We start from the raw sequence: 21,991 nt of genomic DNA on the forward strand, positions 1-21,991 counted from the left end.
CTCTCTGCGGGTTCCGCAGTGGTTCAAAGTACCGCAGTTGACTGGAATAATCATTCTAAGCAGTTTTCCTTCCTTCCGCCAGTTTGCAAGATAACTACAATCCTAGCACAGCATTCACCGGTTATTTGCAAGCTAGATGTGAGGCAAACACAGCTGGAATGAATCTGAATCCTAACCAAAGGTGCACCCCATTTCCGGAGGAAAATTCTGGAGACTCCCTCAGGGTCCAGCAAGGAAGCATTTATTTGGCGCAGCGCTCCCAGCGCCCGCAGCTGGCTGGAGCCGGTGGTGACATCACGAGCCCGGGCAGGCCACGTGACCCACGGCTTCTCCTCCCCCCTGCCTCCTAGCGTCGCCGCGGTCTTCGAGCCCAGTGTCCCGTCGCAGCGGCCACTCGGAGCTCTCGGTACAGTGCAGAGCCAAGGGTCGGGCGAGCGGTCCGAGGGTCGGGGCGGCCAAGGAGAGGGGCAGGAGCAGCGGACCCAAGACGAAGCGAGCGACGCTCTCACAAACTTCCACGAGCGCCGGAGCTATGAAGATGGTCGCTCCCTGGACTCGGTTCTACTCCCACAGCTGCTGTTTGTGCTGCCATGTCCGCACCGGCACCATCCTGCTGGGCGTCTGGTACCTGGTGAGCGCGCCCTGGCGTCGAGGGAGCCCCCGGGGTCCCCACGCGCGCCGCTCACCCCGCGCCACTAAGTCGCTTCTAGGTCGGCGTCGGTCTGGGGGCCGCCCGCGATCATCCGCCTAAAGTTGTATTATTAGAAAGTTAATTCTCGGGGAGAGCCGGGCTGCAGTGGCGGGGGCATGTGGGGCCGGGCGGGGGGGGGTGGGGCACCGGGCCCTGCGAGGTGCGGGCCGGGCATGTTCACCCCCGGGACGCACCACGGCTACACAGCGTTCGCCCTCGCGAGTTCGCGTCCGAGCAGAAACGGTTGGGAAATTCTTGTTCCTCTCGAGAGGATTTTCCTGCGTACGCCTGTTTAAAGCTCTTACACAGGGAAGGTACCCAAGTGTGCCTGTGTTCCAGTTGGCTTGGAGAAGCCATCTTAACAACCACTCAGGTTCCTGCCCGAGGACAGGTGATCCCTCTGAATAGGCACGGCGGGCAAATTTAGTTTTCTTTAAAAATGGCCTTCAGGTTGGCGCTCACATTTGTGTCAAGAACAAACATGTGATTCTCTGGGGCAGCGAGTTAGCTTGATGGATTCTTGCCCTGTGGCGCTGGCTGCCCTTGGTTGGTGGTTGGCAGCCTTGGACTGAGTCGGATTCCTCAATATTTTGGATTTTGTGACATCATTTTAGAGAGATCCGAGCTACTTGCTGCAGAACAACGAAATGTAGTTGAAAGTGGTAGTTAAGTGGCATATAAAACTTTTTAGTTAGAACATATTCTTAGCTCCCTTTGATAGTTTAAAAAGATATTCAGTATTGAATTGTAAACTGCCTTGTGCCATTTTAAACAATGCATTCCCCTTCCACGTGATGTTACAGTTCTATTTATAGTCTCAAGTTTTCTTTAGTTGGGTCCATTATGGCCGCATAATAGAATTTTTTAGTCTTAAAAGCTTTCCAACAGACCTTTGGTATATGTGGGTTCTGGCTGTTCAGTGTGAATGCAAATTGAACATTAATGTATTGGCTCAGCCCTGACTTTTCTTAAAGCCAAGGAATTTACAGGAATTTAAAACCATAGTTGGAGTGTGGAAAGTGGCCTCAGGAAGTGCTTTTATCGATGGCCAGTCAGGGCAGAAGGTGGGCTGCAAATGTCTGTGTCCTCCTTGGAAGTGTTCAGATCTGCAGGCTTGCAAGGGCTTCAGTGGATGCAGTTGGTAAAATCTAGGGCATTGCATTAGGCAAATGTACTACATGATCTACGGGAGATATAAATCTACTTTAGTCTTGTTGGCAGTCATCCAACCATGCTGTATTGGTGTGTCAAAAGCAGACTTCCCCCTCCGTAGGCTTCCTTTCCTGTAAGAGCCTGCCCTTTGTGAGGCATACGCTTCCAAGGAGACCAGAAAAGCTTAGGTACTCACCACATCTATATAGAAATCTTTTCTATTCCTATTGAAAATTTCTTGTTCACTAGTTGAGTTCCCTTATAGTTTTAAATACAAATCTGTTATCTAAGACCTTAATTTCCATTTAAAAAGGTCAACATGGTGAGGGCCTAAGGCCTAAGGAAAAATGAGGTACCTACCTACCTCTCCTTCCTACAAGCACCCCCCCCCCATCTTCTCACCCTGTCTCACCTGCCACGTGGTCATGTATAAAAAGAGTTTTCAGTGTAGACTGAGCCCCAACACAGCGTACTACATGATCTACGGGAGAGAAATACTTGAGCCCTGTAGTTGTCAGGTATCCAACCATGCTATATTGGTGTGTCAAAAGCAGACCGCTCCAAATGAAAATTTTGTGTTTCGTATCCCTGCTTACTGACTAGGGCTTACTAGTATTACCCTTTTACTAACTAACTAGGTCCTGCATGCTATGTACTGTGTTCAGTAAGCTAAATTTAATTTTCTAGGGATGAAATTAGAGGCTAAGAGCTTGTGGTTTATTTACAGTCCTTGGTTACAGCTCATGTGATAATCCGTATTTCTTTAAGCCTTTAAAAAGTTGTTGTTTTGCCTTGACTATCAAAGGTTTTCAGGAATAAAACATTGATTTGGCTACTAGAGTTTTCCCTCTAATAAATTCCATTCACATATGTGAGATCCACTTGTTACTTGTACAGTTCATTGACAATGACACCAACGTTACTAATCCATATCCCTAAGAAGGTCTGAAACCTCACAGGATTTTCTCTGTCTCTTCCTGGTCCTAGTCAGTGTGTTGGGGTAGGGGCGTAGGCCACTCTACAGACAGGGTCTTATGGTGTGCACCTGAGTTCTCTTCTTGTTCCTTTCATTTAGAAGGCATGATTTTTTACTTTCCTAGTGTTGGAATCTGTAATTGGCTTATGTTTGACTGCTTAACATATCTTAGTCTGTGAATAGACCACATCTTTGTTGTGCATGGAGCTGTTTTAGTTTGGGGCTATTATATGTATATTCAACTCTTCTGAACATTCTTAAGCAATGTTGCTAGACATACGTTTGTATTTCCATTGGGTGGAGCTGTTGCTCATTGGGTGAGGTATGTTTGGCTTACCCAGTGCTAGCCAGTTTTCCAATCTGGTTAGTTCTACCAGTTTGTTTTATTTACTACTAGTGTATGAAGTGCTGATGGTCTCATGGGCCACGGTGTTTGGTGCTGTCAGTCTTAGATTTTAGCATTCCAAGTGGCATGTAGTGCTACACTGCTTTAATTTGCAGGTCCCTCATGAAGAGTGATGTGGAAGAGTTTGACTTTGTTTATGAATCAATTGCATGTCATATAATTTTTATTGGGCTGTCTCATTAATTTGTAGAAACTATTTATGTACTTAGATACCAATTTTTTTTGTTAAATATGTACATGTGACTATAATGTCCCAGACTGTACCTTGTACAAGGTCTTTCTATGTAGTCACAGCTGTCCTGGAACTTGCTTTGTAGACCAGGCTGGCCTCAAACTCACAAGAGATTTGCTGTGTGCCTCTAGTGCTGATGAGATTAAAGACTATGTGCAGCCTGTATGCTCCCTCCCTCCCTCCCTCCCTCCCTGTTCCCTCCCTCCCTCCTTCCTCCCTCCTTCCTTCCCTCCTTCCTCCCTCCTTCCTTCCCTCCTTCCTCCCTCCCTTCCTTCCCTCCTTCCCTTTTTCCCTTTTTTTCCTTCCTTCCTTCCTTCCTTCCTTCCTTCCTTCCTTCCTTCCTTCCTTCCTTCCAGACAGGATTTTTTTGTGTAGCAGCCCTGGCTGTCCTGAAACTCACTTTTTAGACTAGGCTGGACTCATAACTCAGATTCACTCACCTTTGCCTCTAAAGTGCTGGGATTAAATGTGTGTACCACCATGCCAGGCCTCATTTTCTTAATGAGACATTTTGGTGATTAGGAGCTCAAAAGTTCAATTTGTGAAGCTTTTTCTTTAAAAGTTAATACTTTCTGTATCCTATGAAATCAAAGGGTATAAAGATTTTTTTTCCCCTTGAAGCTCTGTGGTTTTAGCTTTTCTGTGAGATAGGAGCTGACATCCATTTTTTTTTTTTTCAAAAAGACCCTTTAAGCTGAGTATGGGAGCACATGCCTGTGCTCTTGGCACTCAGGAGACTGAATCAGGAGGATAGCTGTGAGTTTACAATAGCCTATTAAAATTAAAACCTCGAGAAAGAGAGAAATGTGTAGTTGATTGACTGCTGTGTGTTCTGGAATTTTCTCTCTCTCCATTACAGTAGAATAATTGGTCCCCTGTATTCAAGGGTTTGGGGATGTATCTGTAATAAATGTATGCAATCCATCATTAATTAAATAATACAGTATAATTATGTGTCATTTTACATAGTATTATTAGTTATAAGTAAGCGAAACATGAGTTCTAAAAGAAGATATGCTAGGTTCTAGGCAAATGTTGAGCCATTGTATGTAAGTCTTAAGCATCGAAGGGTTCTGCTACACTCCCCACTGCCCAGGTTTTCCCATACTCGAATATCAGGCCATCCATTTAGACTTTCCAGCTCAATGCCTCTGATTTTACTTTAAAAAAAATTATGTGTATGAATGTCCATCAGCGTGTGTGTATGTGCATACAGTTCTCAGAGGTCGAAAGAGGGTCACAGTTACAGGTCCTCTGGCACTTGGATAGCTGTGATCTATGGTGGGTCCGGGGAACCAAATCCTAGTTTTTTCCAAGAGCACTAAGTGTTTTTAAGTGTTGAGCCATCTTTCCAGTCCTGTCTACTTCTGACACCTTAATCTCTTTATTACAGCTCTGCATCTTGTTGACTTTTCTGTTTGGGTCTCTTGCCCATCATTTCTCTTTCTGAGAATGCTCTGATTAGCTCTCACTTTACTACTGAAATATGACTGATCTGTCTTAAACATTTAGCATCTCTTCACCCCCTTCTCTTCCAGATATCCTTCTTAAAAAGACTTTTTTTATTTATGTGTGTTTATCTGTGCCATGTGTGCAGAAATCCCTGGAAGCCAGAAGAGAGTCCCTGAAGCTAGAAATATAGGCTGTTGTGAGCTCCCAGTGTGGGTGCTGAGGACCTGCTCAGATCCATCCACTGGAAGAGCAGGAAGTCGTCGCTTCCGCCCTGGATGTACTTGTTTGTTTGTTTGTTTGTTTTTAAAAGATTTATTTTATGTAATTGAGTACACTGTAGCTGTCTTCAGACACACCAGAAGAGGGCATTGGATCCCATTAAAGATGGTTGTGAGTCACTATGTGGTTGCTGGGACTTGAACTCAGGACCTCTGGAAGAGCAGCCAGTGCTCTTAGCCACTGAGCCATCTCTCCAGCCCCCCTGAATACACTTTTAAATACAAATGGCTATGACAGTTGCACGCTGTCCTTTTTTTTTTTTTTTCATCTAGAATATATTCACTGGGTAGGTGGCAGTGATCAGCTTACAGGCTGTGAAAGGTCAGGATAGTTGGACTTACTAGCCTTGCCAGCTGGGTCAAGCCTGATGCATTTGGCTTTTGCCTATGAAATTGGCATCCCTTTTAGCAGGCTTTCCTGTCCCCCTTTTAACTTTATTTTTCTTTCATTGTATTTATTAGTATTATTGTTGTTGTTAATTTGTTTTTTGTTTGTTTGTTTTTGTTTTTTGTTTTGAGACAGGGTTTCTCTGGGTAACCTTGGCTGTCCTGTCTTGCACTATACATCAGGCTGGCCTTGAACTAGGAGATTTGTCTGCCTCTGCCTCCTGAGTACTGGGATCAAACAGGCATGGCTACATCCAGCTATCCTGGTCCGCAAAAGCAACCCTGCTTGATAGGTGGCAGTGTAGTCATTTAAGATTAACAGTTTCTTGCTAGCTGCCAGATTATATGACTGCCAGTAAATCCAGAGCCATGTATGGGGTTGACTCTTGGTACTGATAGTCCTTACTGTCTACTGTTCTGCCACACACTCCGGTCGGTCGAGTCAGCTTGACAGGCCGAGAGGCCTGGAAGCCATTCACGAGGCAGAGAGTTTCACGGAAACTCACCTCCTGGAGTCTGGCGTTCTCTTTAACCCATATACTCATACCCTATTCCCGAGTTAGTCTGGTGTATGGATCTACGTGCTCTCTTTTAGTATTATCTTATTATAAGTGCCTTTTAAGATTGAATTCTGACATAGCTAAGCCCACCTGCCCCAGAGACCCATTCCAGACAGACAAAGGGGCCCAGAGGGTCTGCAGCACTGTTCAGCCTGTAAAAGATTGAAATATTATGCTGAGGAGCCAGGATTTTTATTCTCTAGGCAGTGGGGGAACCATTATAAAGTCACAAACAGGAGTGATATTATATAGGATTTTTTTTTTATTGTTGTTGTTTTAAGATAGAATCTCACGCTGTATGTGTATAGCCCTGACTGGTCTGGAACTCATTATATGGTTTAGGCTGGCTTTGAATTTGTGTCAGATGCTCCTTCCTCCGTCTCCCAAGTGCTGAGAGTACAGGTATGGGCTACCATGTCTGGCTAGCCAGCTTTTAGAGAAGATTAAAATGGCAGGGTGTTTCAGAGGGCTACAAATCAGGTCAGGCTGTGTTAACTTATAGCTATGAGACGTAGCAGGTTCTTTTCAGGCAGATCTCATTTGCTGATGGTGTAATGCAGGTGGAGGATTTATGTTAGTTTTTTCTCTGTTGCTGTGTAGCCTCTAACTATCTGATTTGAATCAGTTTGGATACAGCCTCCTCTAGCTGCTGCTCCTCTCTTAAAAAATCAAAGGCAGGGGCTGGTGAGATGGCTCAGTGGGTAAGAGCACCCGACTGCTCTTCCAAAGGTCCGAAGTTCAAATCCCAGCAACCACATGGTGGCTCACAACCATCCGTAATGAGATCTGACTCCCTCTTCTGGAGGGTCTGAAGACAGCTACAGTGTACTTACATGTAATAAATAAATAAATAAAAAAAAAAAAAAAATCAAAGGCAGTTCTGTATAATGCAAGCTGGTAGAGTTGTTTAATGAATATCTATGAAACCTAGTTAGTCCCCATTATGAATAGTTTCCTAATGGTAACCAGTTGTTAGAATTTTTTAAAAGATTTATTGTATGTGTATTTTATGTGCATGCATGTCTGAGCACCACCTGAATGTCTGTTGCCCACAGAGGCCAGGTGTTTGGTCCTCTGGAACTGGAATTGTAGATTGTTGTGAGCTGCTGGGAATTGAACCCAGGCCCTCTACAAGCGTAGCTAGTGCTTTTAACTGCTAAGCCATTTCTCCAGCCCCTGTAAGGATGTTTTGAAGACAAGCTAGACAAAAACAAAAGGTTGCTTTTAAAGCTGTTTGTTAATAGCAAATTTCCATGACCCCTTTAAGCATATCTAACAGAATACTAGGTATTAACTTGATTAAAGTGGGTTTTACATTGCAAAGTATATTATGTTGAAAACCAAAACAAAATCCTTATAATTTGCTTTGTCAACTTTGAATCTTCGTCATGTAGGAGAAAGAGGCCAGAATTCTCCCTTTTCCATCTGCCCGCCCCCTTTCGGGCAGCCTTTTTAAATGTTTTCTCTCTCCCTCTCTCCCTCTCTCCCTCTCTCCCCCTCTCCTCTGATTCTGCCTCTGTCCTCCAGATGGTTAGATGGCAGGCATGCATCACCACGCCCACTGGGGGCAGGCATGCATCACCACGCCCACTGGGCACCACTTTATTGTTTGTAAGAGTTGGTGCTGGGGATTGATTGATGCCTGAGTCCTAGAAGCTTAATTCACTCTCTCCTTTTCTTCTTCCTGAGTCCTTGGCTTTCTAGAACTCTTGGAACTTTGGAAACTGTTGAAGAGCAGTGAAGTCGCTATCCCCACTCCCACCCTCTAATACAGGGTTTCTTTCTAGGTGTAGTCCTGCCTGGAACTCATCTGTAGACCAGGCTGACCTTAAACTCTGCCTGCCTCTGCCTCCCGAGTGCTAGGATTAAAGGCGTGGACTGGTTCTTATTTTACTTGAAGAAAATGCCCCATCCCCCCCCACCCCCACCCCACCCCACCACACACAGAAGCTTTAGGGCAACACTGTCTCCTTCCACTCAGGTGGGCTTGGCAACAAGTGCCTCTCTGCTGAATCTGCTTGTTGCCTGCCCCTTGTTTGTCAACCCTTCGACTCTGCTTGTGAGCATAGAATCAGTGTTTCATTCTGTAAAATAGAGTATTACAGTGAGCCAAGGCTGGTTTCCTAAAAAAAAAAAAAGCTGCAGAAGATAAAAACAACTTAAAAAAAGGTCATTTCAAAGTTAACCCCTCTTCTAGGATTAGGGCTGGGAGACAGAACAACGGGAAAATCACTTGTCAGCTTTGGGGTACTTTTCTGTTTAGGGATTAAGGGAGAGGGAGCTTCATTGTCATGGCAATTGAAGCCAACTGTTCTGGGAATTTATTGTTCCCTCTCAGAAAGTCTCTTAAACAGTCTCTCTCTCTCTCTCTCTCTCTCTGTTTTTGTTTTTTTGAGACAGGATTTCTCTGTGTAGCCCTGGCTGTCCTGGAACTCACTCTGTAGACCAGGCTGGGCTCGAACTCAGAAATACACCTGTCTCTGCCTCCCGAGTGCTGGGATTACAGGTGTGCGCCACCACTGCCCGGCTTAAACAGTCTCTTAAATAGCCCATTTCAGTTGGGTGAAGTGAGCTTCAGCACCAGGGACTCCATCTTGGTTTTTAACCTGATCTGTTGGGGCCCAGGCAATAACTTGCTATAGATTTTATTTAATAGTGTGAATATAGTTTTAAATTGTTAGCAAAAACACAGTTGAATTTTTAAAACTTTTGGCCCCCAAGATGGCATGGCCAGCTGCGTCCACAGTGCAGGTTTGGAGAAGCATTGCCTTTGGACATAGGGTCTGTATTTGTAGGGTGATCACTATGGAGGGCTTGGTACTGGCAAAAATGGAGGTGCTATGGATAGGAAAGGAAGGCACAGCTTTGGGTCCACATCTATCCTTGGCTCTGGCAGTCTTAAGAAGCCAGGCTTGGCCATCAGTGTGCCAGTTAAAGAGAAAGTGGAGAAAAGGGATTTATTCACTATGTGAAGAGACTGGTTTCAGACATCCCAGGACTGAGTTCTCAGTACAAAGGAGACTTACTGGCTCCAGAGGAACAAAGGGCAGGGAATAAACCAAGACAGGCTATAGAGGACAAGGGAGAAGAGGAAAGGAAGAAGGAAGAGAGGGACAGAGGACACCTGGATAGATTGGAGAAAGATGCCACCAACAGGCAAATAGCAGTTTATAAAGCTTTCTCTGTATAGCCTTGGCTGTTCTGGAACTCTGTAGATCAGGCTAGCCTTGAACTCAGAGGCTCCTAAGTGCTGAGAGAAAAGATGTGCTATGTTCCCCACCCCCACCCGCCACCAAATGAGTTTATTTTCAGTTTGGGCTGTAACTGGGAAAGGGAAATACCCTCACTCCATGCTGCCATTTGTGATATTATAGTTTATAGAAAAGACAAAACAAAAGCCAGCAAGTGGTGTGTGGCCTTCTTACTGAAACTCAGACTTGGGGCTCTTGCTGCAAGCCATATTTGTTCCCAGCACAGTGTTTATGGGCGGGATCCCCATACTCAGGTCACAATTAGCCTTCCTACTAATGAGAGCCCTCGGCCTTTCTGGAGATAGCATCTTATCTGTGCCCTGAAATTGGATGCCAGATTTCACCCCTGGTGAACTTATGCAATATGAAACCAGCGCACCACTGTATCAGTACAGTGGAATAGAACTGTCACTGACATGAAGTCTGTCCTTAGCCTATGTACTCCTTTCCTGGAGAGAATACTAACTATCATGGTAGAGTTCAGTTCCTAACCACTCTATATCAGGACTGCCTGGGGAATCTAATTTACTAGAGTTTGCAGATCTCTAGGACTAAAGGAACAGCTCTCCATCCCAGGATGTTATGAAATTTAATGGGGCAAGGAGGTACCTTTGGAGACCCAGGCCAAGGTGTGTCCTTGAGAAGTTATGACATCCCTGGTATAAAAGAGGCTTACTGGGGAAGGGACAGAGGAGCAGGGGTGGGCATGCAGAAAGGCAGAGCCATGAGGACAGAGAAAAGGGCGGGGAAGAGAGAGAGAGAGAGAGAGAGAGAGAGAGAGAGAGAGAGAGAGAGAGAGAGAGTGAGAGAGAGCGCTAGGGAGAGGCATACACACAAAGACAATGAGACAAGGAGAGAAAACAAATGCTGGAACAGAGAGGGGGCTCGGGTGGCAGGGTTCTCTAAGCTGGCTTCAGATACCTGGTAGAGGACACAGAGGACATAGGTCCCTGAGGGTAGATCAGTGGAATCTGTATACTAACAGAGAGTAATAGATGAGTTTGCCTCCTATGTGGTCCTTTGTAAGGTCTCTGTTTTGTTTCTCTTACTCTTTGGGTAGTCTGTCTTATTTCTGTGTTTGGTAAGAAGGTGGAGAACATCTCAGTCCTGTTTTTCCTTTGTAAGGAAGAAGAGCCTCCTCTGGTATAGGTAAAGCTGCTGCCATCTTGTTCTTCTGCTTTTTGGAGTTGTGGGGTGGGACCACCATCCTAACCTGAGGTCTAGAGAAGCCCCTTTGTTTACCTTTGTTGTGTTTTATAAAAACAGAGAAGAAATATGTTTGGAGGTGCGGTACGGTAAGGTGTGGGAGAAGGGGTGCGTTTGCGGGCACATTCTGAGATATCCCTTTCCCCTGAGGGACCAGCCACATGACAGTATAATATAGAGTATAGAGTTTATTCAGGGCATGGAGAGGGAGGTTGAGGGAGTAGAGATAGAGAAAGGCAGAGAGAGGGAGAGGAAGAAAGAGAGAAGAGGAATAGAGGCCAGCCATGCACACATTGAGAGAGAGGAAGGGAAGAGAAGGGGAACAGGAGCCTAGAAGACAGAGCTAGAGCAAGAGAGAGAAGAGGGGCAAGCAGCCTCTTTTATAGTGAGTCAGGCACACCTGACTGTTACCAGGTAACTGTGGGGTGGAGCCTAGACTAAATGCTAACAACCTTGGTGTGTGGTTGGGGACAGCTCACTATCATCATATTTGGCTCTGACCAGCTGCAAGGTGGGACGTGAGGGCAGAGGAAATTTGGGGGACATGAGAAGGAAAAAAGCCCTTTATCTTGGTTCCAGTTAAAGCCTCATGGCCACAGAGAAGCAGGAATTTCAGTACCTATCCAGAGGCTGAAGGTGTTTCTGTGGAAACCCAGTTTATAAGAAATTTTGTATATGAATCTCTGTGCAGCTCTGTGGTTCCTAGTTCAGGATCCTCTCAAATTCTGATTACATCCAGGACATTTCTACTTATCAAGGAGAAAAGGGGAGGAAAAAGGTTTTCTAGCAACCTTTTGAGATGTAACCCGAGTGTAACCAAGACTGGCTCTTAAAACCTCTTCTTAATAAGCATCAACTCTGCTTGATACTGGCTCACCATGAAATTCTTTTCTGTTGGGAAGTCAAGAATCCCAACTTGACCCAAGGAGTTTGTAGAAAAACTCCTCATATTTCTCCAACCATCTACCTGGAGCTGTGTCCCCAGGTTACCAACCCCATCTCCAGGGGAATTCTTATTTCTAAGTTTCTTAGGGTCACCCTGTATAAAGGTTTGCTCAGAAATTGAAACATTCCATCCTGCAGGGAAGCCCTTAAAAGAGGAAGATAAACAACTGAACTGAGAACAGCTTCAGGATCCCTGAAACTTAGCAGATTCACTAGGCCCCTCACTACCATTGTATGCAATAAAGGCAGAGTTGCTTTCAGAGCAGTTAACGGGAGGAGCTGTAAAGAAGACTGACTCTCAAGACAAGCTGAGATGTGAAGACTCCAAGACCTCAGCTGCCTAGAACACGCAGGAACAGGCTCTGCTGAGCTCCCTGGAAGAAGTTTAGACTAGTCGCTTGGAAAGTATATTCTCAGGCCTGTTGAGCACCTGCAGGCTGTGCAGTGTGTCCCACGTTTCCCACTTTTGTGAGTTGTCACTTATGCTGGGGTGGGCCTTGGTGATGCAGCTATTATCTTTTGAGTCATTTCTGCTCCTTTAAGTAACCTCAATAAAACTCCTGGTTGACCAAGTTGGTCTTTGGTGTTATCTATACTTTGGTCTGTTGTAAGTAAGGCTCCCTATGTGTGGTGAGTAGACCTGTGTGCTGTTACACTGCTTTTGTTACCCAACATAATTGATGGGCACTTACTAGAACTCAATATGAGTTGGGGAGGAGTGAGCGAATTGGGGAGGATCCTGACTATGGGTAGCAAGGCTGAGGCCTGAGTTGGGGACATCGGCAGAGGAAATTCTGATAGTGTCCTCTGCTGTATAGTGGGTGTTAGTGTGCCTTTGTGGTATGATGTGGCATGATGTGGCTGCATGATTCTTGCTATGAATAGTGAGACACACAGCTAAGGTAAGCTATCAGGATTAGGAGTATCAATAGGAGGAATTCTAAGATGGCAGTCTTCAACTGTGTGTTGTGGGGCGATGTGCCTGATTGAGAGTGATGCCCACTACATGGATACAAACACCCCAACAACACTTAAAAGTTGAGAGAAAAATTTTCAGCCTTTGAGATTCAGTGCGCGATGATCGGCTCTTGGCAAGCAACAGTGTAGGCTGCTTAGCCAGTGCTGTGTGTAGTTAGAAAGGCATCTGAGGCTGAGATGGTGGCCAGGCAGGAACTTGGTTTATGTAAAGGGGCAGTTGCAACAAGAAAGGCATGTGCTACTCAAATCCTCCTCCGTGTTAGCCTCTGATTTGACAAGTAAATTAGGTAAGAGAAAGACAGAGAGATGGTAAAAATGATCAACGATACTTCTCAAGTCTAACCTTTAATACAAAAAGAGAGAAAAATCTGTAACTTAGCATGCAACAAGAAAGTATAATGATCAGGAATGCTGGGATTGAGAAACACCTTTAAACAAGTAGTAAGTGAGCCTGTCTCTGCTTTGTGAGACTGAGGGACAGGGGAGCAGATGGGATTAGTCTGACTCTTTGGAGGTAGAAAACCCGCAGAATTCGGTTACATTCGTAACTTCTAATCCTTACTTAAGGGAGAGCATAAACGGACACGAAGATAAGCCAGTGCCTGGTAGGTTAACATATCAGAGCCATTAGGAACATTTGGCTATCTCCATCTGAGGTTCCCACAAATAGCAGCGGCTGGAGGACCATAAAGGTGGAGAAACATGCTCTTGAGGGAACTAGGAATACGAGAAGCAGTCTTTGAACCCCAGTTCACTGATACAACCGTGTTCACAGAGGGGTTAAAGGAAAGGCTGATCCAGCAGGACCTTGAGGTAGATATAGAGCTTCAGCAGTTTTGCTGAGTCCATCAGTGGGGCACGATAGGAAAGGCTTTGGCAGATCTAAGTGACTTAGACCGGCATGTGAAGAGAGTCCAGAAAGTAAGAGAGCAACCTAGGGGAAGAACGACAAAGAGGAAGAAGTTGGTCTCCGATACTGTGGAGACAAATGTGCCAAGATTTGTACCGAGCTGGAATTGCTAAGGGATAACCTGTTAGAAAGCCACCAAACTGCTGAGGAGCTGCTGGGGGGCTTTTAAGCTGGAGCCAGAAGGTATCTCTAATAGAGGTGTCAGAGGTGCACGTGATCAGGCCTGGCCCAGGGGTAGTAACTATGGCCCAGATTGACTAAGGAGGGTACATTGCTCTCTAGCCAAAGGTTGTGCTCTCGGGGTGGAGATGGTTTGCCCAGTCAAGTTGTGGTAGATTGAGAGTCAACAATGATGGCTACAGCCACAATGTCAACTCAGGGCCACTCTGATCCAGGGACCCAGCAGGTGCTGCCAGGGAGAACAGGGTTTCAGGCTAAGTAGGTCTGAGCACATTGACAGGTAGGAAGGCTCCATGGAAGAGCTCCAGGCTGTGAAAATGGCTCAGAGAGAAGGATTAGGATTATAAAAACCCAGTTAAAGCCTCCTGTTCAGGCTTTCTACCCAGCCTTGGTCTGCGGACCAAGGAAGCAATTGATACAAGCAGATGCGACCTTTCCTGTTGGATTCAACCCTGCCTCACACCCAGACTTTGTTTATGTTTCACTTTAGTGTCTGAGCCTCTGGGGTCACCTGGTACTTGCTCCGAATACATGACAGCAGACGTTCAGGGCGCTTCACCAAGGTTATCTTTGTAACTCCACCTTTTGTTTTGGGATGATGATTTGGAATGTTGCCTTGTCCTGCCCATCCTTAAAAATGGTTTTGTTATGTAGTGACATATATATATATATATAGATACATATACATACATATATATGTATATGTATCTATCTATACATATATATATATATGTATGTATGTATGTATGTATGTATAAAACCTGTGAGTGTTGCAGATTTGGAAAGGCCCTGGAAAGACAACTAGGTACAATGGTACTTCCACTTGTCTACAACCAAAGTGGCTGGGTAAATTGAAAGGAAAAAAAATCTCAAGTTTCCCTATATGGGTAGAAAAGGGCACTCCCAGAGGACATAATCCAATGATTATTAATGAAGATCCAATGCTAGGGTTGTTCTACCTCCTGTGAGTTGTTAGCCAGGGAAGCCCCTGAGACCCCCCCAAAATGTAAAGGCTATTGCTACTGCTGTTGGTTGTATGCCAGAACTAGTTAGTCAGATCCCATTGCTGAAGATACTGAGTATGCAGGATGAGACTGCAGGACATGAAGGAGTTAAGCTGGGACTGAACGACCATCTTGCTGGGTGGCTTTCATAGTGCCAGTTGGGGCTATATAGGGTGCTAGTAGAGAACTGTCAGCAACATTCTTGTTTGGCTGTGGACCCTACATGCAAAATACCAACATTGCAGCCAGGGTGTGCTTGTTTGTGCAGTAGCTGCTTCACAGCCTTTCCATTTGATTTAAGGCCTGTTCTACAAGACAGGGTTTATATCTGGTATTGTAAGCCAGAGCAAAAACCTGTGACTGGGGAGGTCATAGGTCTCAATGGGGAAGCAACTTTTATGGTTTTAGCTGTCTTCAGACACACTAGAGGAAGGCATCGGATCCCATTACACATGGTTGTGAGCCACCATGTGGTTGCTGGAAATTGAACTCAGGACCTCTGGATGAGGAGTCATTGCTCTTAACTACTGAACCATCTTTCCAGCTGCTTATGGATATGATATACCCGTGGCACTGCCTTCTAAATGTGTGTCTGCACTCGTAGTTCCCTGTTAGCAGCCTCAACTCACTGCTCCTGAGAACAAGTGGCCAACTGTTGTGGCGCAGTGTCCTGATTCTTAGCCTTGGTTCTACTGTATATCCGAAACTAGTCCTTTTTTATAGAGCTCCTCCTGCCTTAGCCTCCTAAGAGTGAACTATTGAGGCCTACTTATTCTGGGCTTTGTTCTCCCTGCTACATGTCCCAGCCTGTCAATACTAGGTATTTTTAAAATTGCAGATCTTAGGTCCCTATTGCTCAGCCTTGACTAGATTCTAGGCCAGCCCTGCCTCGTCACATCCATAGAATCAAAGTTACATGATACAAGTATGACTACTTTCTTCCTTCCAAAGCATAGATCTCATAAGTAGACTGTGTCAGGTGTTATTTATTCCTTTCTTGGGGACTGGGGTGGGAGGCATCCATTGCTTTTGCCCACTGCCTAATATATTTTTAAAAACACATTTCTTACTTGCAAATAATATTTTTATTACATGCATGGGTATTTTGCCTGTGTATAACTCTGTGTACTCCGTGCATGCCTGGTGCCTGGAGAGGGTGTTGGATTCCCTGGACCTGTCCATTATATTTCTTGTTAATTATGTGGTCTTGGCCTTTTTTTTTTTTTAAGGCATGCACCACCTCATCCATTTTGACTCCTGCATTTTAAGTGTATATAAAGATAGCGCAACCTAAAAGTGATGACCAGAGCCAACCAAGTCCATTCAGAGAAATCGGTTGAAATCGGTTGGGATTGTTACTACTGCCTTTGCATATTGGCTTTATTAGTCTTGCACTGAGCGACTGCCAATGCCTTTACCTCTGGAGCACTGGGATCAAAGGCCAGGCCAGCACCGTGCCCTGCTTTATTGAGGGTCTTGAGCTGCCAGCTTACCAGTTATGTTGTTTGTTTCTTTTGTTTTGTTTTGTTTTTTGGTTTTTTTTTTTTAGTGGCATAGGAGAAAGTTTATTGTGGATAAAACAGAGGAATAGTCAGAGGCAGGGGCATCTGGGAGAGTCCAGAGTGGACACGCTCCTGAGTTCTGTGAGAACAGAGTGAGGAGGGGAACCAGGTGCAAGAGCCAGGAGGCCCAAAGATAGATAAGCTGCTGACACTCCGTGGTGGGGCTTTAGGTGCAAGCTACAAGTCTGAAAGCATTTTGGGTATCTGGAGAAAGTACCAGGGCCTAACACACTACTTACGTAATTGACTAAGAACAAGGAAAAGTGTGTTGACAGTGCAGAATTATTGGTACTCACCTCACTGAAAGACACAGCCTGAACACAAGCAAGAAAACCCCAAAAGCAGGGGTGTGTCTGCTGGGTCTTTTGCATAGAAACTAGCTATGGCCTTTACACTCGTGGCAAGTCGAGGTTGGTCAGAGCTCATGATCTAATGAGCTTCTGTCTTCTCTTTCAGGAAGACTTTACTCAGTATTCCCAGGGCTTTAGCTTGTATTTGTCCTCTTCCATCTGACCATGTTTGTTAGTTGCCGTGACGACTGTTGCCCCACCTCTTTGTGTTGACCCAAGTCCTCATGGACACTCCTGTATTCATTCCTTTCGTGGTGCTAAAGTCCTACCCAGCTGTTGAGTAGTAATACTGAAAAGGCAAGGCAGACTGACTGTTCAGAAAGGTCTCAGCTCTCAGAAAAGAAGCAGTCCAGGGTGAGTCATGTGAAGGGAGGTGGAAAGAACCACACCTTCCACAAACCTCCTGAGAGACTGGTTCACTGCTTATATCTCAGGGATGTGGGCCGCCTGGAATGCTGTAAGTCCAGGGCCATCGTTAGCCCCATAATAGCTGCTTATTACCTGCCTCTGCATGAGACCTCGCATCTCTGGGACTATTAGGTAGTTGTTTGGAATGTACCAATCCCAGGCCCCCACCAACCAAAGGCTAAGGATGCTATCAGCATCTGAGACTTGTAGCTGAGATTCCGGTTTACCGTCTCCACCTACCTGATGTTCCACCAGCAAATGTGAAAGAGGAACATGGAATTTGGGGTAACTCCAGAATAAAATATTTTACTCCTTTGAGATAAGAGTAGTGGTTTTGGGGGTTGGAGAGATGGCTCAGCAGTTAAGAGCACTGGCTGTCCTCCCAGAGGTCCTGAGTTAAATTCCCAGCAACCACATGGTGACTCACAACCATCTCTAGTGAAATCTTGGGCCCTCTTCTGGCATGCAGGCGTACGTGCAGATTCTCATACATTAAATTAAAAAAAAAATAAAAACTTTTAAAACAGTGGTTTTGTTTTGTTTTGTTTTTTGTCTTCTTGTTGTTGGTTTTGTTGTTGTTGACAGTCATTTGATTGTGCAAGAAGCTTACCACTTTTTTTTTTTTAAAGAATAACATTCAGGAGGCAAGTGGATCTTTGTGAGTTTTAGGCCAGCCAGAACTGCATAATAAGACCTTGTCTTTAAAAAAGAAAAAAAAATAAGTTAAAAAAATTCTGTGTATTTGTGGTGTGTGTATTATATGTATATATGCATGCATGCATGTATGTATGTATGTATGTATGTATGTATGTCAGAGGACAAATCAGGAATCAGATCTTTCCTGCCAGGGATCAAATCATTTCATCAAATCCTGATGCAAGTACCCCTCTACCTGCTGTGTCCCTCACTAACCCCAACACTGATCATTATCTGAATTCCTGCACAAAGTTCAGAGGCCAGGACTGACCCTGGGATACAGAGGCCCGAGGTTCAGGTTTGATGAATGTCCTTGTAAAGCAGTAGGCAATACTGGGGAGAGAGGATAAGTCAAACTAATAGAACTGGTATGAAACCCACTAGAGGGAGACCAAGAGGGGAGAGCAGAAATGCATTGCCCAGTCAGAAACAAGGGCAGGCATGGATGCCAGGCCTGAGGAGGACTAGAAGCCAGGTGGAGAAGGGACAGCATGATTCCCTGAGATGACGACATGGAGGAACTTGTAGCAGCTAAGACCTTAGCATCTTCCCAACCATCGTTCTTGGCAGTGACAAGATAACCTCACCAGGCTGGAAGTTGGGCTTGCTTGCTTCCCCTACCCTCTTGCCCTCATCTTTGTGTCTTGTCTCTAAGGATTCTGGCTCTATGGTGCTCACCCTACTTCTGCCATTCCTAGCACCTAAGACCACTGCAGATAACATGGTGTGGCAGTCTCACAGAGATGTGAGAGTGAAAGTAACTAGAACCTAATCTTTTTGACCATCCAGAGAGGGCTAACCTTAAATGAGAGACTCCGACCATGTCACACCCCAAATTCCAATCTTGGCCTTCAGGTTCTCTACCATCCTGCAACTGCCCTCCATCTTTAGGCTCTCTCACCCTGGTGCTTGGAATTACTGTGAGGTGACTGCAGTTTGTGCTCCTTCTCTGCTTCCCTCCCCCACCTCTCCCCCCACCCCCCAGTACCTATAACTTCCTTAGCATCACTTTTGAGACTGGCCCTGAGTGTGGTCCACGCATTTTAACCAAATATACGTATTAGTGTTATCTGCAAGCGAAATCATACAATCAAAATAACTGGAGAAAGTATGGAATATGGAAGATACTGTTAAGCTCTGTAAAAAGACAGATGTTGCAGGATTATTTCAACTCCCTTGAATACAGATGTAACTGCAGTTTTTATCTTTAAAGCTGCTGTACTCCCGAGCTTTGGCACCAAAAGACATTTTGGAGGCATTAGCCTATTCTTGGTCTGGCTGCCATCTGTCTGTCTGTCTGTCTGTCTGTCTGTCTGTCTGTCTGTCTGTCTTACCGCCTGCCTGCCTGCCTGCCTACCTATCAACCAACCTACCTAACCTATCTATCTGCCTGTTTATAGGGGGGTTTCTCTGTGTAGCCCTGGCTGGTCTCCTCTGCCTCTACGGTGCTGGGATTAAAGGCTGCGCCACCATCGTGCCTCATACTCTTAATTGGCTCAATTGATCATTGGTTAATGGCTATTTCTAACTCTTGGATCACTTCACTTGCTCATGCTTGGAGTTCCTCTCTTCCATGCTGCATACTCTCACAGTCTCCTCCATGGTGTCATCAACTTCCTTCAAATGGAGTTTGTCGGCCACACCATCAGAGTCTTGTGAATTATGATTTTTTTTTAGAGAAAAACAAGAAATGTTGCAATTAATATTAATATGCATGTCTGGAGACTGACTAGGTTATCAATGTGTACCACGTTCTTTTGTTCGTAGCTCAGAGAGGAAGAACAGGCAGATCTCTAACGTTCAGGCCATGTCACCCTGGTTACATATAGTGAGTTTCTGACTCAAAGCTGCATAGTGATTGCCTAGCTTTAATTTTTTTTTTTCTTTTAAGTTAGGGCTGGGATGAAGGTCAAGGTGACCAGATGTGGTGGTTTGTGCTCAGTAATTTAAGAGCTTCTAGGTGGGGATAGTACATTCAAGGCCAACCTGGGCTATGTGAGACCCTTTCTTAACTCCCCACACCATTGACCTCATACTTGTATATATTTAATCATGCATGTGTATGTATTCCGTGAATTAATTGTTCTTGTCAGGCTGCATCTGACAATTTGGAAAATAGAGGAAGGAAAATAAAATCCAAGTCATACAACAATTCTAAAATAATCCCTTGAGATGATCATATTAAAAAATTCTGCAGTGGGTATTTACCCAATAGTCTTCCAAATAGTAGGACGTGCCTTTAAGGCCTTTTCTCTCCATTCTGAGAAGAGTAAAACAGTACACGCATGTTTCTGAGCTGGGTGGGGTGTAGGGAGATGAGGGAGAAGGTAAGCCCAGATGATGAAGTTATACATATGAGCAGAAGACATGAAGGCTAGGTTTTTGACTTAAGTTCCCAAGTCAAATCTCCCCTCTCCAGTCTGTGATTTTGAGCAGTGTTTTTGAGTAGTTTTCCTACACTGGGGATTATTTTGCATTCCTCTAATTAGCTAGAGGGCTTGTAAGGCTCAGGAATAAACATAGCAAGTGCTTACTGTGGAGCCTGAGTAGTGTCCCGTTTAATCACAATGTGTGGTATACTCCTAAAAACACACAGGAAGGGATAAGTAGAGGTGGGAGCCATGGGCTACGATCATCTCTACGTGGGTATGCTGGGTTTGAAGGATACTGTCCTCAGCGAAAGTCAGAGACTAGGGGCAGACGGATGGTGATAGTGCTTTTCATAGCCTGTGGCACACACACACACACACACACACACACACACACACACACACGCGCTAGATTGACTGGCTAGTACATATGTTTCATGGACTTGCCCACTCCCCATGCTTCATTTCTGCTTCCCAGTACTGTGATTATAGCCACATGACAACTGCGCTAACAAAAAGAAAATTATTTGTGTGTTATGTGCATATGTTTGTGTAGGTGCACATATAAAGGTACAACTTGGAAGAGTCGAGTCTCCTTCCATGTGGGATTTGGGGGAGGATTGAACGCATTGATAGTATCAGGTTTCATGACAGGTGCCCTTTACCCCTGTTGCTGATCCATCCACCCTGTTGCACTTTTTAAGCCGACTCTGGAGGTCTGACCTCAGGTCTTCGTACTTGTCCAGCTGAGCCGTCTTCCCAGCCTAGCTGACGCCTAGTTGGCCAGAGGCCTCTGCCCGGGAGCCTTTGCGCACTTCCTCAGCTGCAGGCATGCAGCACCATGGGTGATCTGAGACTCTGGCCTGGGTGTCTTATGTCCCTTTTCTCTTCTGCAGATCATCAATGCTGTGGTCCTGCTGATCCTGCTGAGTGCCCTGGCAGATCCCAATCAGTATCACTTTTCAGGCTCTGAACTAGGAGGGGAGTTTGAGTTCATGGATGATGCCAGTAAGTACGTACATCAGATAACAGCTGGTGATATTTTGGGATTCCTCCGGACAAGGAGTCTGACCGTCTGCCTTTTCTGCTAAATTACAAATATTGATTCAAGGGCCTATTTGAGCTGCTATTTTAACTTTATTTTCTTTCTTTCCATCATTACAAATCAAGTCAGCAAATACTTATGTGCTGCCCATGCCCTGTATTCTTAATGAGTGTCAGATAGTAACATTTCCATATCTTATGTGAGCATCCTTTTCGCATTCTCAAGAGGCAGAGTCATGTATTATATTTAGTTCAGGTTTGTCACTGTGTACCAAAGGATGACCTTGGACCTCTGGACCCTCCTGCCTATACTTCCCAAGTGCTCAGTTGATGGGTGGGCTACTCTGCCAAGCTGGAATTTATACATTTAAAAACTATCATTTTCTAACAGACTTTTTGAGGCTTAGGCTGACCTGGAACTTTATATGTAGCAAAAAACTAACCTAGAACTCCCGATCCTTCTGTCTCTGTCTCCAGATGTTGGGGTTATATACATATACTACTACCACACCCAGCTTTGCCATGGACTTTGGCTTTTTGCAGTAGAGAATGAAGAAATATCAGGAAAGATGATGAAAAGGGTTACACATCTCTGGGTATTCTGATAGCTCCAGGAGTTGCCTTCCTTCCAGGAAGAGATTGTTACTGGTTAGCTGTGGTGGAGCCTTTCCTGGCAATGGAATCAGGCATGAGGCTGAGTGTCAATGGATGGCCAGCCCAGAGATACCTGTAGTGCAGGCCTTGTCTACTCAGTCCTGCTGGGTCTTGGCTAAGTGAGAGGCAGAGCTAATCATGACCACAAAGGGCAGGTTGGGCGAACTGATGATCAGCATTGCAGAACTTTATATGGGTTTAAGAAAGTGTAGGCAGAGGCAGAATGATTTTGGAAGCTTGGCTCAAACTGCAAAGATTGATTTTTGAAAAATTACAAAGAGTTGAGAAAGTGGTTAAGTG

At 45.1% G+C, this 21,991-nt stretch overlaps 1 protein-coding gene across 1 annotated transcript in view; it reads left to right on the top strand.

Annotated features, from left to right (window-relative positions):
* The first annotated feature begins 234 nt into the window (after positions 1-234).
* Laptm4b (lysosomal-associated protein transmembrane 4B) overlaps positions 235-21,991 on the top strand; it is a 46,270-nt gene continuing 24,513 nt past the window's right edge. The window contains exons 1-2 of the mRNA NM_033521.3: positions 235-631; positions 20,890-21,001. Coding sequence (NP_277056.1) covers positions 533-631; positions 20,890-21,001 — 211 coding nt within the window. The 5' untranslated portion in view covers positions 235-532. The remainder of the gene's footprint in view (positions 632-20,889; positions 21,002-21,991) is intronic.

The sequence above is a fragment of the Mus musculus genome, chromosome 15 (genome assembly GCF_000001635.26).
Source record: "Mus musculus strain C57BL/6J chromosome 15, GRCm38.p6 C57BL/6J".
Classification (NCBI taxonomy): Eukaryota; Metazoa; Chordata; class Mammalia; order Rodentia; family Muridae; genus Mus; species Mus musculus.